A 17341-nucleotide genomic window follows, 5' to 3' on the forward strand; every position below is an offset into this window, starting at 1 on the left:
ATGGTGACACTTTATACTGTTAGGTTTGTACTCATAAAAATAAAGATCCCTTCCCTTTTCTAAGTGTTTCTCATGATTATGTTGGAAAAGTTACGCTTTACAAAGTCAATTATTGTGAAAAAATGTAATGTTTTAAAGAAAACAATTTCTACGATTTGATTCTGATTTGTGTCACATATGTGAGAGGGGTTTGTGCACAACAGTTAAAACTATAATTATATAAGTGCCATCTTTCCTACAGAGGAGATGCTTTGGTTTAAATCTGAAAGGTTAAAAAATCCTGATATTTTTATGTCAGTTTCTCCATATCTCAAAATACATAGAAAAAGGTAAATCTTAATTCATTTCATATTCCTGATACACAAACACAGCAATGTCATAAATGTTTCATTTTCAAACATGATTTGGTAAATGTCAACAAACTTTCACTCTTCATAGAAAAATAGGTTAAAAATGAAAATTTAGAAAATCAAAACTCACTGCTTTTTTATTCTCTATCTCTAGTGTTTGTAGCTTCAGTCTTCAGACATTTCTAAATACAGTATTTGCCTTTAGATGGAAATGAATCCATCAACTTGTAAATGTGAAATATCCAGGCCAGCACACTGAAGGTAAAGTCTTTTATCCCTGCTTTTGGCTTACCTTAATTTGTGTATTAATTCTTAAAGCTAAATCTCAAAGGTCTATCAATAAATGTCTCACAGATTTCTCACTAAAGTATTTTAATTGTGTCCCATAAGTGTTAAGGAAGTTTTATTTCTAATGCAGCCATAATTATTTAAAAAAAAAATAGTTTGTTTTGACTTGGTTAACGAAAAATGCATCTGCATTTTTAACCTACAAGTAAAATGATGTATGGTTCCATCAAATTACTTGTCAAAAGCTGAAAAAAAGACTACATTTTAAATTGTTTAGTCACACCATTCAGTTAGATATTTGTGAAACTTGAGGATTTGGGAGAGTCTACTTTTCATGTTGAAGAAATAACTTCACAATTTCAAATCAAAGTCAACACTGCAGTGAGGAGAGCTTTTCTACTTTATTACAAAGAGAAGAAGCCTTTATGTGGTCAGAAAATACAAGATTGATCTTTTTTTCTCTTCCTATGAAACGCTGCTGTTCAAACAGCCAGAGTGAATTGTCTCAGTTCACTTCTTTAAGTCCCATCACATTCACTTGGGTATGGATGTCCTTGGCTGCTGAAAATCTGGCCCTTTAGTGCACAGGGCGACAAAGTCCCCTGACCAGCAGTTCCAGAATGTCCCATTTTCATATATTGCATCCATGCACACCTCCTAAAAATGAGGTACAGCAGGGCAAACATTTTCCAAAATAGATGTCATATATATAATATATACACATTCGTACATACATACCTTTATTCATGTGATGTCCAAAAATTTAAAAAAAATGTACACATTTATTACAAAATCGTAACAAAGACTGGACAGTGTTTTGCTCATTCTGGAAAGATGAAGCTCAGTAATAACACAACCCTGGAAACCATCCAGAGATTGTGGCAATATCTTTCTTCTAAACAGTCAGATATTCTTGCGTTAAGCTTGGCGAAACTGCCTTTCAAAAACAGAAGGGGAAGTAAAATGAAGGAAGCAGACCTTGCTCATCTTTCCAAATGAAATACGAGAAGGATCTTCACATAAAAATGCACAAACATTTGTTATTTTATTACCAATAGTGCTACAATGAACAATGCAAATTTTGTGGTCTAATTTTGTTGAGTCTTTTGTGGGTTTTCTTTTTTACATTTTAGAAACTAAATGGTAAACTTCTGTCAGTGTACTTGCTTGTCTTTACAGACTCAAGTCTGTCTGCTGGCAAAAAAAGAAAATAAATGAAAAAAAAAATTCAGACCCTGCTCAAACTAGAGAAAAACAAATTACAAATTTAGTTGTTGGGCAGCACATAATTAGTAAGGCAGGACCTCAAATGGTGACCCTTTGCATAAGCCAATTGCCAGATCCTCAAGGAATTAAAACCAGGGTGCCTGAGCCACATCAGTTCTGCAGTTATGTTGAGTATTGTGCTGAGACAGCCATACCCCAAGAAAAGGGAAGTCTTTTTTTAGAAGGCTTGCTGAGCAGGGTTGTAGTTGAAGGTGGATGGCAGGTGAGGCCGTTCTTCTAATTTGTCATATTCCAGATGAAACTCCTATAAAACCAAATTTAAGAATTTAGATGATTTCCTCTCCCTCTGATCTCAGATTTTTGTCAAAATATATTTTACTAGGTGAACAAAATACCTACATATGTATGAGAATGAACAGACACAGATGTACCAACTCTTTTTTACCCCTCTAAAATACAGCTTGAAGAAAAGTAATGTGCTGCAGTTTGTGCCAAGTGCAGTTTCTGTTAAGTGACTTTCTGTGTAGAAGTCAGAGACTACTCAGGAACAACTATTTTGTAACCTGAAACCATGCATTTTTTTACTCAAAAGTAGAAGTCTGAGCAGCAATTACTGTATCGTCAGTAAAAAGCACTGAACACTGCAGGATATTTAAAATAAAGGCAACCTTCAATGATGTAAAAAAAAAAATTTTACTTTTTCCTCAAAAAAAAAAATTTCCAACTTGTAATTATTACACCTACTTTTTTAAAAAAGCAAACACATAAAGTTATTCTAAGCTTACAGTTCATGTATCTCTAGACTTCCCACTCCAAACCCAAACACTGAAAAGATGTAAATGCCACTCAAAACTAAATAGTGATTTTGTTGTATGCACATCTGAACACAACTATTTAGCTCATTTTAATTGAACTTTCAAAATACATTAACTTCATGAGAGTTTTAAAATTTGAGAATGAAGTAATTTCTTTATACTTCCTATGATCAAGACAGACGGAAAAGATAATTTTGTATATTAAAAAACCAAAAAAACGTACCTTTGCAAATCCAAAAAGCAAGAGGTTCTAAAATCACTCATTCTACAATATGAATTCAGTAACAGCACAAACTAAATCAATTCCATTTAAAACATTATGAACCTTAATTTATACTATGTATTAAAGAAAGCCAACAAGTAGTTAGCACTATGGGTTAACATTACCTATTACCATACCTATCTTGTTTCAAACTGGTCCTAAAAATGGATGTTCCCATTATTAAATTAAAATGAAAACCTAGGTCATAATGATTAAACCTTGAGATATAAAACCAAGTATTTAAATTTAAGAATATTACATTAACAACTGAAAACCTAGTACATGCCCAAACTAGAGAAATTGCTAATTTTAATCTTTCTGATTGTATATTTCTGTAAATATCATTATCTTCATTGTGCACCTAAAGAAATGAGGTTCACTAGTAACCTGCCCAAATCATACAGGAAGTGGCAGATCTAGGATTAGGATTCAGACCTATGTAGCACCAAAGCCCATCACCACCTAGTGTTAACAAGTTATTTTTAATAGTTTTAGCACAAGATCTAAATAAATTTACTTTATTACACCCCTTGTGCAGAAATGTTGAAAAAATTCAGTTCACTGACAAATGTTCTTAAAGAAGGGACAGTGTAATATCTTTAATCTACAAAGGGCACATAGGTTATTCGCTTATCATTAAAACTAGCAAACTCCAGAATCACCATCGTTCCCTCCCACCCCCACCCCCCACCAATGCACTGTGTAGACACCACTCTCTTTCTCCCTACCCCTAAGTTTTAAGAGCAATTTATTGCCTGGCTTAAGAAGAATATCAACATGAGTAAAGAAAGTATCTTCTTGTTATATCACTCTTTAGAAATTAAAACTGGCAACTTAGTTCCAAAAGAAGTGTAGCTGCAGGGTAAAAAATCTGTAACTGTAACAAATCACAGGCCCCAATAAATTACATAAATTAAATTTTGTTCAGTTATCCTGTCCTTGTCATTGTACAACGGTGAACTACACAGTATTATTAGAAATTAAACTAGAGTAACTTCATCAGTGCACATATTTTTCTCCCTACATATTAAAAGAAAAAGATCAGTTTTAAACCTAGGGAGCATAATACATCTTTTAATATAATTAAAAAACTCATACATCAGAGATTCAGAAATTAAATAAGTCAAAATTTTGTCTTTTTCTTATATCTTTGTTTTAGTCTTCTGTTTATTTTTATTTTTCTTAAAATACATAAATTTATAGTATATACTGGTATCTCTTTGTTCCCTTTGACTGTTGGTAACATCTCTTTTACACATTTCTTTTATGTACACACACAACACACATGCACACCTCTTTATAACCAACAGGGACAAAATAGGCCTGTTTTTGTATACCACTACATACTGCCTATAATATAGTGCCATGCCCCTAGCAGGTATGTAATTAATGGCTGATGAATTAATAAACACCAGTTTCTTTCATTTAAAAACTAAACATTAAAATTTAATGATTTAAAAGGTTATAAAGTGTTTTAGACACTTTTTATAAACAACTTTAAAGTTATTTTTCTATTAACCAAACTAGGCTACATATTCTCAAAAGGTCACTGTAAGCAGAACTGAAGTACAGGTACTGGATTTAGATAATCAAATGCAATTACTGAAAAAGCACTAATGTAATCACTGATCAAATGACACAGAGAAACATACACTACAGGAATATTTTCTCTAATTCTCAAAAAATGTCCGCTTTCTCTCACCTAAGATAAATCCTCCAATTTTAGGAAGTTTCAAACTATCTAACATATACTTATTAGAAATAATTTTTGCTACTTTGACAAAAAGTACGTATTACTGATTAAAGTATAGATATACTAATAGTAATATGTACCAGTGAAATTAATGAAAAAAAAATCACATTTATATCAGGCTCTGTTATTATAAAAAATTCTAAGCATTAGAAATTCTAGTCAGTATTGGATCTACAAAGTGAAGTCAGGCTAAAAGAATTCAATTTTTAAGTCTTTAGTTTCAGAAAGCTATTGATCATATGGCAAGCCTCCATCACCTGAAAATTCTGTGGATGAAATTATTTTTAAAATTCTACTCATTAAGAATATATACAATCTGGGGGCCCCTGGTGGCTCAGACATTGGGTGTCTGCTTTCCGCTTGGGTCGTGATTCTGGGGTCCTGGGATCGAGCCCCACATCAGGCTCTCCGCTCAGCAGGAGGCCTGCTTCTCCCTCTTCCACTCCCTTCTGCTTGTTGTGTTCCCTCTCTCACACACTCTCTCTCTGTCAAATAAGTAAATAAAATATTAAAGTAAAAAAGAAAAAAATATATATATATATACAATCTGAATGACTGCTATTTTTAAATTAGCGAGATACTGAGTAATTCTAGTTAAATTACAAAGGCTAGACCACATAGCCTGCTTACAAGTCCAGATTATTTAAAAGGGGAGAAAAAAAAAAACAGTTCAAAATTTTTATGTACACATTACTGACATACAAAAAATACTTTTTGGGGCACCTGGGTGGCTCAGTGGGTTAAAGCCTCTGCCTTCAGCTCAGGTCATGATCCCAGGGTCCTGGGATCGAGTCCTGCATCCGGCTCTCTGCTCAGCAGGGAGCCTTCTTCCTGCCTGTCTCTCTGCCTACTTGTGATCTCTCTTTCTCCCTGTCAAACAAATAAAATATTTAAAAAAAAACTTTTATTTAATGGGCTGGATCCTAGAACTCAGTTACAGAATTTTCACGGGTAAAAAATACTTCTGATTTAAATCATCAAATTTCTTAATAACGATTCTTCAAATCTCTGAAAATATTAAGTAATCTGCAAAAAAGAAAGAACCTCATACAAGATATTGTGAGATGGAGCTCTGACAATAGTCTAGATCAGGTCAATACTTTTCAAAAATAACATGATAACATCAAGCTATTACTTGTAATACTAATTCAGACTGCAGGCTTCTTACAATGAGTTGAAGTTATTTAATAATGCATGCCCTTTACCTGTGAGTAAGAAACCACACCCACTTTATAGGTGGGGACATTGAGGTTAACTTGGGACATGGCATTTTAAGGGCTTTTCTGTAGTTTGATAAACTGTTAATACATTTTAAATGGAACTAAAGGTCTTAGTTCCTAAACAATTTAAGAAAACAATGAAAACATCTTTAAAACAAACAAAAACCAGAAGCCATTGTGAAAAGTTTATTCTGAGGATACAACTTAAAAGTTTTAAGTTCATGAATCTATTTTAATATAACAAAAGTGAGCCATGTATAATACTTAGTAGAAACCAATAATTCTGCTTGCTTTTCATCATTGTGAAAATAATTTTGATGGAAAGTGTCAGTGCCAGTGGCCAGCAATTACCTCAAAAGAGATTTCTTAAAGAAACAATTTAATGAATTTCTCAAATTTTATTTTCCAACTTCAGAACTAAAAATTATAAAGGTAAACGTTAAGACAAAGCTCAACTGTACAGGAGATCAGATAAATTTGGGTGAAATTACTTTATATATGCACACTACATATTTATACAGACATACAGACACACACACACACACACACACACACACACACACTCTTACTTTTCTTTAAACTGACATGTGTGTGACTAGGGAATTGCTTTTTATGGGAAAGTAAAGGGGCCTATTAATGTTTAAGTTGCTTCTGAATATTTAACTTTGTGGAAAGAAAGTAGTACTGGAAACTGACTTTTTTTACATAAGAAAATCTGTCATTTATATTGAACTAAAACTTAACTAAAACGATACATCAATCTACTACAAACATCCATCCTTTTTGCAAACAGAAGTTTGGAATAACACAATGATATTGAGCAAAAAGCTTCCAATTGAATGGAGAAAACTTAATTTATTTAATAATAGACCCTTTCCCCCCTCCAAAGATCATTTATCTCTCCTGTACAATCAACTGTTCTTGAAGTATGGCTCCAAAGACCAGAAAAATCATTGGCATCACTTAGGAAATTGTCAGAAATGCAAACCTTCAGGCTCCGTGCAAAGCCTTCTTAAATCAGAAACAATGGAGGTATGGCTCAGCAACTTATGTTTTTAATAAGGCTGCCAGGTAATTCTGGTGCAAGTTAAGTTTGAGAACCACTGATCTGACCTAACAACAGTTGTAATTTTTCCATCTTTGAAGAGTAGTAGTAGTAAGTTCTACGAATGCGGAAACAGCAACAAACTACAACTACTCCCATGTATCAAATACCCAATATATGAGAAACATTGTACTCAGTGTGTGGTGTGTGTGTGTATGTGTGTATGTGTGTGTGTGTATAAAATCTCATTTAATCCTCATGACAATCTAGAAGCAAATATGATTTCGATTTAAAAGATAAGGAAGCAGGCATGGAAAAGAAACTTGCACAAGGGCAAAGCATAAATAGCTGAAACAGCAGTTAAATTCAAATCTATGATACAAGGGCTATCGCTTTCTACCACACTATATTTCTTAACAGGTAACATACACAATGTCTCTTGTACTATTTGAAATGAATGTAATTATTTCTACTTAAAAGGTCAGATCATGGATCTGCCTTCTGAAATTAAGATATGCATATTATAACTATTATAAAATAACTCGAATACAGTATGGTGGTCTATGGACTTGGTCTGTGAAGTAATGACATTTACCACTGACAAACACCCAAAAGTAATAATAATAAAAAAAAGATTTAACCTCTTGTATGTGTCTTGTCTGGTGTTTTTTACTTGGGCACTACTTTTCCTATTTCCTTCTTCAAGTTTTGTATTAAATTTTCTTGTGATGTAAAACATTTTTGTGATAAACATCTGGTAAGCATTTTATGTTATCTTGTTAAAATGTTTTACCTTCTTATTAATTTGGTAAAGTTGACTCAAAAGATAAAAAAGCCCAAACCAACAACTAAAGAATCATCCAATGGACTGTCAAGAAATATTTTTCTTCTGTTTAAATTTTTTGAGAACTCTTTAGTTTTTAATCCTAAGAATCCTCAAGGGAAACAAGAAATCTGAGGAGTTATGAAATCAGATGTTGGTTATACTCTTTACTAGGTAGACCAAATTTATACGCAAGATATTACATACAAACGTGAAATACGCTATGACACTAAGGAAAATTTTGCACATGGGACAGTTAAATAGGTGTTTTTGTGAGGAAAAGTTGCAAAACAAAACGTAACAACCAACTTTTTCACAGCCCTCTTCCCTCCAATATTCAGCATACTAGTCATAGGAGCAATCATGGTTAATGCTTACAATTTTCTTTCTTTGTATCATTCGCAAACAAAAACTCAAGCATCTTTCCTGCAATGAGTGCAAGTGTTTTAAAAAGCCTATTATCTGTTTATATACCAGTTTTAGGAAAATCTTCTACTTGCTTAAAGTAATAAGAATACATGACTGGGATTGCAAGAGGGTGATCTTTATTTTACAACTGAGTAGACACAAAAATATTTCAAATGTTACCAAGGCTTGTGAAAAATTACAAAATTTCTTACCAAGTTCAATCATTTTCCTAACTATGGGTGAAATTAGTTGTTTCCGGATACTCTTCCTAGAATTTAAATCAAGCCAAGGAGGTGAAGACAAAAAAACTTATTTAGCAAGTATCCTGGCACATTATTGGAATGGATGTATTGGTACATATAAACAGATAAAAGAGGATATTTCTTTTTAACATCTAGATTTATACATTTACACATTGGCACATGGAAAAATATATACCTTAGCTACTTTCCTCCAGTTAAGACAGTCAAAGAAGTAATATGTTCCCCTCTCATATGTATTGGTTTTCATTGTTGGCTCCATGCCTGGTGCCCTGGTAATCCATACTCGTTCTTCTTTGTGGTATCTCCAATCACGGTTAAAACTTCAATTTTTAAGAGAAAAAGACAATTAATTTTTTCCTGTGGCTCACATCAAACATTTTCTACATTTTGTAAAAATTTTTCTCAGAAAATAATTATACAGAAAATACATAAATATGGATGCTTCTTTACCCTTTGTTATTAAATATAACCTTAGTGAAATAAATATAGGAAAAGAATTCCTTAATTTGTCCAGAAACCACACTCGTTAATTAATATACACATCTTTATTTAACTGAAGAGACGTTTTTAAGCAAACATTAATGAGACCTTAAAAGCTCTATGAGCAGTGTGATAAAAACTTAGGCAGACCAAATAAAGATACATTGTGTTCCAGAAACTTCACTCCTTTTTCGTTCTTCTTAACATTCAATAGAAATTGAGATATCTATTAAAACAAACAAAAACCCCAGCTATTTGTATTATTTTATAAGGAACAAAATACAATATTTTTATCTATTTAAATTCACATAATTTTTAAACTATGTTGAAAATAGAATATCTATTTAAAAAATTCTTAATGAATGTATTACTTTTTTTATTCAAATCTCACTGATCTTAAATTTTCAAAAGCCAAAATGATATCCATTAGAATTCATGCAAGAATCAATGAGGATTTAGTATCACTTGTAAACTGGGGAAGTAACATCCAAAGGAGGTAAAAAGTACCAGAAAAAACATCTCTGGTAGAACAAACCTCCATGTAAACAAATACCTTCCTCTTTTAATAAGTGAGGTAATTTTTAGACATAAGATATGAGACAGAACTGCCAGTAATGGATAGATGAATGACTAAATGAATTTATTTACTTATGAATAAATTAAAAAGAACAGGTAACAGTTGCTATGTTACAAAAAATGAGGGGAAAACATGGGAGAAAACAAATTCTCAATAGAGAAATAAAGAAACAATTTATTACCAACATAGTGAATTTTACATTTTTAAGTATCTGATCCAAGGCCATTTATAGAAATGTTATTAGGAATATTATAAAATACTTACATCTGTAAAAATTAGGTCTCTATATCATAATTTTCTTTTTGTAAGCTCTAGGCCCAACAAAGGGCTTAAACTCACAACCCCAAGATCAAGAGCCACATGCTCTACCAACTGAGTCAGCCAGGAGTCCCACAATATTATAAAATTTAGTAACATTTATTCTAGTAAACATGATTAACAGAATAATCTATTGGTAACAAAATATACTACCAATTATATATGAGAAAGGACACAAAAATTTTTATTCTTAGAGCATCAGGTAAAAACAGAAATGCTCAAGAAAAAACATTCCATGGACCAACTTCTTAACACTAATTTATTTAAGTTGGCCAACAGGTTTCTGATAATGAATGTGGACTTCATCAATACTTCAAAACACACAAGATATATGCAGTGCCTTGCCCATATAATACTCAATAGATGTTCATTAATGATGAAATTCACTATCATTAATATATGTGGTTCCACAAAAAGATGAGCCACAGTTATGAACCATATCTTATACTTCACATATTTATAAAAAATATTCATAAAAATTAAATTCACCAAATTCATGAATCAACTCTGTCTTCTTACAAATTTAGGATTATTTAAATCTGAAATAACTCTTTTTATACAGTGACCATTAACCATGATAACAAACTTTCAATCTAAATTAATTTTATTGAATGTAAAAACAAATTATTTCTTGATGGAAATATTTTCGCTTTAAGAACAAAAGACAGAAACCATAACTATCATTTAAAAGAAAAGCTTTCAGAATAAACAAGATCCACTATAATACAAAAGTGTTTAAAAATACTTTGAACATACAGCTCTACTGCAGCTAAAAGTTGTAATACGTCTCCTCCATTCATGTAATAGAGATAGAAGAGCAGGTCTTCTCCGTATCGGCCAAGTTTTATTGCAGCCAGCTGGAAAAGAGAAATTATTCTTTAGTGTAAAATAAGTTTGAAAATCCTAACATATTGCTACCATTGAAGTAAAAATAAAAAGATAAACAGAAACTCTTTTCTTTATAGCATATAACCATTATTACATGATTTTGCTGGTAGTTAAAATTTTAAGGGAGAGTTTTACCATTTAACTAAAGTCATTTAACAATTATTTCTGGTACATCTACTTTATGTACTAATAGGATAAAAAGCTATATAAAAACTTCTAACCAAGACCAAATGCTGTTTTACTACAGAGCTTATTAATACCCAACATGGTAATAATAGTGGAAACAGTGCTCAGAGATGGAGGACTTATATTCAAGACCCAGTTCCATTATTTACAAATATGATCATATCCAAGTTATTTAATGCTATGAACTTCCATACAAAATGCAGAAATGAGACCTACAAGGTTATTAAGAATGTAAATTAAATGGATAGTGTCTATATATGAATGTACCTTAAAGAATGCCTGATCACATAGAAAACTTGTATGAAATGTTAGCTGAATCTGCACTGGCCAGTAGGTTATGCATTTTTAGATGGTTTTTAGATGCATTTTAGATGGTAAACACAAAAATCATAAAGGGATTCTCTTTATTTTGCTTAAATGGATGATTAAAAGATGATTGTCTTACGTCCTTCCACAAAGCAGAAACATTAACCGCCAATCGAAATAGAAAACATCAAGTTTAACAGTATCGAAATCCTGTATTAGGATATACCCTTATTTAAAAGCTAACCAAGGGGCGCCTGGGTGGCTCAGTGGGTTAAAGCCTCTCACTTCGGCTCAGGTCATGATCACAGGAGCCTGGGATCCAGCCCTGCATCGGGCTCTTGCTCAGCGGGGAGCCTGCTTCCTCCTCTGCCTCTGCCCGCCTCTCTGCCTACTTGTGATCTCTGTCAGGTGAATGGATAGAAACTTAAAAAAAAAAAAAAAAAAAAGCTAACCAAAATGAACACTTTAATCTCTTCACCTAATTCTGTATCTAAATGTTTATTTAACTGTTACACAATCGTGGAATATAATTTTTGTCTCCATTCACATCATCCCCATTCAAGCAGCACTTTTGAAGGTGACAAATTCTCCTAAATCAGTATTTCTTAAATTGCCCTAAAAGGTTCTGGAACCCTTAGGTGTTTGGAGCAAAAAAGCCCTATCTATGGTGGAGGTGGCAGAAAAATCACATAGTACACAAACAGAAAAAATTAGTTCTATATCATACTTCTTGTCTTCCATTTACTCAAGTATCAAAAGACATATTGAGAAGTATCTTTAACTTGCCTGTCCAAAAAATCAACATCCTTTTGACCATGCAACTTGAAGACATAGACACAGAACACTGTCATTTTAGTATGTATTTTATATATTTATGAAATATTTTAGACTTAAATATATAATACATTAGACACATATGTATAACATGTAATTTTTAATAAATTATATCCTTCCTCAAGGCCAAAATCTAGGGACACAATTTCTAACAGAAATGAACACTTAGCTCTTTCCCCTAAACAAAATATTTACCATTTTCTTCTTTAAGAGTAAAAAAACGATTAAAACTGTAATCTATTAATAGTTACTTTAGAACTAGAATTTTGGGTAATTAAAACATTTTTAAAAAGTCAAATATCATAGTTTTAAAGTATGTATTTATATACTGTTCCACTGAAAACACTATATAACATTTGTAAAAAATATATTTTATTGATAAGGGCATAAAATGAGAATATCAGAAGGAAATTTATCAAATTTTCTAAGACAGTTTATTCTCATGAACCATGGTTAATACCATTATTAATAACTCCTCCAAGAAATATTTTACCAGTCCTACCACTGTTTTTAAAACATACTCTTTAAATGTAACCCAGGATCTCATCAAAACAGTAAGATAAACAAAAATAGAAATAAAATTGTTTTACATAATTGAATGGACACACATGAAAGCATACCCCTGAAACCACTAATTATTTCAAAAAATTTTATGCCGTTTGAACTGAATAACAGTGCCTGACAAACAGATACATTCATGCTGACTGAGGAGAATAATAAACTACACTCACCTTATCCCTAATGTGAATGTTCGTTAAGTACTCAGATGGAACATGGAAGTCTGGATAATAAAATGAAAAAAGCCTTATTAACTGATTCTCAGTTAAAAAAAATATTTTTAAAAGGTCTGAACGCAAATTGATTCTCCTACCTATGTCTTGAGGTCGACAAGGTGAAGATGCCCAGGGTGATGCAAATTTGGGGTAGAGATTTCTGAATAAGAGGGGAAAAAAACAAACACTCTGAAGTCTGAAGCAGAAAAAGATTTCAGTTTTTATTTCAGAAAAACAGTGACTTCAAAAGTGAAACGAGCATCTTTACTTCTAATTTCTTTTCATGTGTTTACTATGACTTACACAGAAAAATGAAACAAGTTAACTAGGTGTGTGTGTGTGTGTGTGTGTGTGTGTGTGTGTGTACATATATATACACAAAGTGTATATATTATTTGTATGTGTGTGTGTGTATATATATATATATTATTCATTCATTCACATTTACACGTAACTTCAACTCAGAATGCTTTAAACTGATTAACAGCATGCCCCCAAGTAAAATTACTTTCCCAGAAAAAAAGTAAGTAATTATTAAAAGCTAAAGTTCAAATTCACCGAATATTTACTGAGTGTCTGCTGTATGCCTGGCACTGTTCTGGGTGTTTTAGATACATTAGCGAACAAAACAAAGGTAACTGACAACATGAAACTTACTTTCTGATTGAGGATGATAGATGAAAGGGAGGCAGACAAAAATAATTTGCATAATAAATAACATTCCATGTTTGTGGAGGGGTAGGGATGGGAGATTAGTTGCATTAAATAAAGCAGTGAGGTTAGGTCTCATTTAGAAGATCAGATTTGAACAAGACTTGAAAGACATGAGGGAGTTAGCCCTATTAATTATCTGGCAGAAGACTACTCTAGTCAGAGGGAACTGCTAGAGTAACTAAGGTGGGGCCATGACTGACATGTCTGAGGTACAGCAAGAAGGCCACAAAAGCTGGGAACAGAGTGAACAAAGGGACAAGCCATTAAGGTGGGGGAAGGAGAAGATGCCTATAAAGATAAATAGCCCTATAAAGATTTTGGTTTTTTGTTTTTGTTTTTAAAGATTTATTTATTTATTTGTCAGAGAGAGAGAGCACAAGCATGAACAAGGGGAGCAGCAGGGAGAGGGAGAAGCAGGCTCCCCGCTGAGCAGGAAGCCCAATGAGGGACTCAATCCCAGGAATTGGAATCAGGAATCCCAGGAACCTGAGCCAAAGACAGATGCTTAAGAGACTGAGCCATCGAGGCATCCCAAGATTTTAAGTTTTTATTCATAACGAAACCACAAACCCTCACTGAGCAGTGCGCAGAAGATTAAACTCTTCAAAAAGGATGGTCCTGGCTCCTAAATAAAGAAGAGACTCTGAGGGACACAGAGAGAATCAGGGATACCTGATGATTGGCTAATGGAGTAATCCAGGCAAGAGAGGATGGCAATTCAAACCAGGATGGCAGCAGTTAAAAGCAGTGAGAAACATACAACAATGAATCTACTATGTCAAACAGTGACAGGTCAAGGAGGATAAATTCCTAAAAGCAACCACTGAATTTAGTAACATACACGTCCATTTGATGACCTCCATGAGAGTAGTTTTAGTGAAGTGGTGAGGGAAAATTCTAACTGAAATGGGTTTAACTGAGAATGGGAGAACACAAATAGGAGATGCAAAGATGTCTTTTTGAAGAGCTTTGCTCTCTAAGAAATAAGGGCAGTTAACTCATAGAAGTTAGATAAGGAGAAGGCATTTTATTAACATAAAGAAAGTAATAGAATATTTATATGCTGATGGAAATGACCCAACGAAAGCACAAAAAATTGTTAGAGCCACGTCTTTTGAGTTTTCAAGAGATATTTCAAGTAGAAAGCATGGATCAACTATATCAACAGGGTGGAAAATAAGAATAAGGTCTTGGGATACAGACAGTAAACAGATTTGGTGGTAGGACTATGCTGACACTTTCTTCTGATTATTTCCATCTTTCTTAGTAAAGTAGAAATAAAGAACAAGATCTTAATTCTACATCTGAAACTAGTATTACGCCGTTTGTTAACTAACTGCAATTTAAATAAAAACTTGGGGCGGGGTGGGGGAAGCAAGGTCTTCATCTGAGAGTAAGGACAAGGAAAAAGATAATCAGATGTCTGAAGAGACAAATGTGAAACAGTTGCGTAGGAGAACAAAAGAACGAATGGACCAGGCATGCCAGGTATGAATGGCAGAATTAAGGGCCTACTTTTGAAGTTCCTGGCCATGAATGAGAAACGAGACCAGGCAGTGAAGCTCTGTGGTTTTCTTCAGTCAGGCTCAGTAGCAGAGGTCAAGAATGGAAGTCAGAGTATAACCAGGGTTGTAGTTTCTGCCACGCAATCATGACAAAAAGCAAGAGAGGGGCAAAGTAGCCAAGAGTATATATAAACAATTATGAATGACCACAGAATTTAACTGGATAAGAAGGAAGTGAGTCCTTCTCAGGGGAAGAGAAGTGTGTTGTGGAACAATGAAAAAAAATAGAGTAATCAATGGATTGAAGATCCCAAGGAGTCAAATGATTACAGGAGCCAGAACTAGAGGGAGAAAGATGGAAAACAGGAAGTGGCATGGGAGCACAGATAAAATTATAGAGAAACTGAAGTTACTGATAATGGCAAAGTCAAAGGGATGACTAAATATGTAAGTAGCTGAGATATGGCAGAGAGTAAGATTTTTGAAGGTGAGGAACTCAATGAGCCAAGATTTCAGGATTTTGGAATGATCATATATGTGTATTCTGAAACTGCCAAAGAGGAATGATATTATCAAATGACAGTAATCCAGAAGCTAACATGAGAGGGAATGACCCAAAGAGTTAAGACATAACAGCAACAATGAGTGGCTACAAGTGATACAATCTGATCACATGAAATTAAAACCTAGAAATCTATAAATAGGTATTACATACAAATGTAGAAGAAAAGAAAAAGGAAAACTTACTCAGGAGAGTTCAGATTGAGGCCTAATGTTGTTAAGTCACTTCCTAATGCAAGATGTACCATTCCTGGGTCCGTCTCTGCTGCCCTGATAAATGTTAACAGGCCAATCATTCCAAATTGGTCCGTCACCATCCCTTGAGGAATGTTAGTAACCCGACCTGGACAAGAAGAACACAATAATTTTATCTTTAAGGAAAAAGCAAAGAAATGAATTCTATAATATCTTTGAGATATTTTATAGAGTCCCACCATCAGGTAACACCTGGATCCCTTTTTTCTGCTGGTTATTATTTTGTGTTGTTGAACTTTTATCTCCAGGGAATTTGGGTCCATCTGTACTTGAAGTTGTCTTGCCAGATGTATTCAAATTCTAACATGAAAAAAATTAAATGTGACATTAAAATTTGTTAAGTGTAAAAATTTCAAGTTCACATATTAGTTACCTTTCTATTCATTCTTTATTATATTTAAATTGGTAGTAAATTATTACCTGTTTTTCAAGTTCTACATGAAATTTTTTGTTTCCACAACCGTCCATGGTTTATGAATAAATCCTGTATTTTACACATTTCAGTATTAAAAAGACAAGAAATATATGGAAAATATTCTTATTTAATCTCAGATCTTCGGTCACAGAAAAAAAAAATCTCAGAACTTTGCTTCAAGTTTCCCTCTTCAGTACTTTAATTTAGAAGAGAATACTATAGTATGTTGCCTATAATATCAGCATAAAAACCTCCAGGATAAGTTAGAATATATAAACTTTAAAAATCCATATTTAATTCTTACCCAATAATCTTCTTTATCAATTATTTTAACAATACATACAAACTCCCATCACACACAAAAAAGCTATTTTCAGTGAAATGTGGAAGAAATAAACACATTCGTTAAGTCAGAAAGAGGAAGCTGAGTTGGCTGAATCAACACAGGAATAAAAATGTGTATAAAGATTCTTCAAGGAGAAAACTTACTCAAGAAAAACACAGCTCCTTAGAAGGCTATAATATCAAACTTCATGGGATCCAGCTGACAGGGACTACAATAAAAGTCTAAATTAACTCTGAGAAGTTCAACAGAAATTTGCAAACCTATATGAAATAGGAAAAAAATAGGCTATCTTCTAAGTTATAAAGGTTTTCCACATTCTTCAGAAGTTAGATTATTACAGATATTCAAGATAAACAATTTTGTAATAGTATTTAGTAAGTCCTTAATATAGTCTATAAAACTGTTAATACAAGAGAAATCTGAAGGGAAAAAAACTACATCACTCACATACTTAATTCTCAGTTACTTACAGATTTACTGTCATCATTACTTGATGTTGGATCTTTATAGCTGGAACCAGGTAATGCTGGAAAATCTTCGTTGTGTATTGAGAAGTCCTGGGATTGCTCATTTGCTGGTTTTGTTACCATTCCAACTATGTAATGAAAATAATCCAGAGAATTGCAATTCATATTTATGGTATTTTTCTACAAATTATAAAAAATTAACTTTCCTCATGATACTGTACCAAAATGATTTTTTAAAATTATACTATGAAAGCACACTTCA

The 17341-nt window shown here is 32.9% G+C and overlaps 1 protein-coding gene across 7 annotated transcripts in view; it reads right to left on the reverse strand.

The window, feature by feature from the left end:
* Positions 1 to 1020: 1020 nt before the first annotated feature.
* Positions 1021 to 17341, reverse strand: part of CNOT2 (CCR4-NOT transcription complex subunit 2) — a 123545-nt gene continuing 107224 nt past the window's right edge. For all 7 annotated transcript variants that reach the window (XM_046010872.1, XM_046010873.1, XM_046010874.1 and 4 more), the window contains 8 exons: positions 17083 to 17207; positions 16031 to 16151; positions 15783 to 15939; positions 12915 to 12976; positions 12775 to 12824; positions 10586 to 10686; positions 8630 to 8774; positions 1021 to 2169 (listed from right to left, as the gene is read on the reverse strand). In XM_046010872.1, the coding sequence (XP_045866828.1) occupies positions 2083 to 2169; positions 8630 to 8774; positions 10586 to 10686; positions 12775 to 12824; positions 12915 to 12976; positions 15783 to 15939; positions 16031 to 16151; positions 17083 to 17207 (848 nt within the window). In that variant the 3' untranslated portion in view covers positions 1021 to 2082. The remainder of the gene's footprint in view (positions 2170 to 8629; positions 8775 to 10585; positions 10687 to 12774; positions 12825 to 12914; positions 12977 to 15782; positions 15940 to 16030; positions 16152 to 17082; positions 17208 to 17341) is intronic.

Source organism: Meles meles, chromosome 7 (assembly GCF_922984935.1).
Source record: "Meles meles chromosome 7, mMelMel3.1 paternal haplotype, whole genome shotgun sequence".
Classification (NCBI taxonomy): Eukaryota; Metazoa; Chordata; class Mammalia; order Carnivora; family Mustelidae; genus Meles; species Meles meles.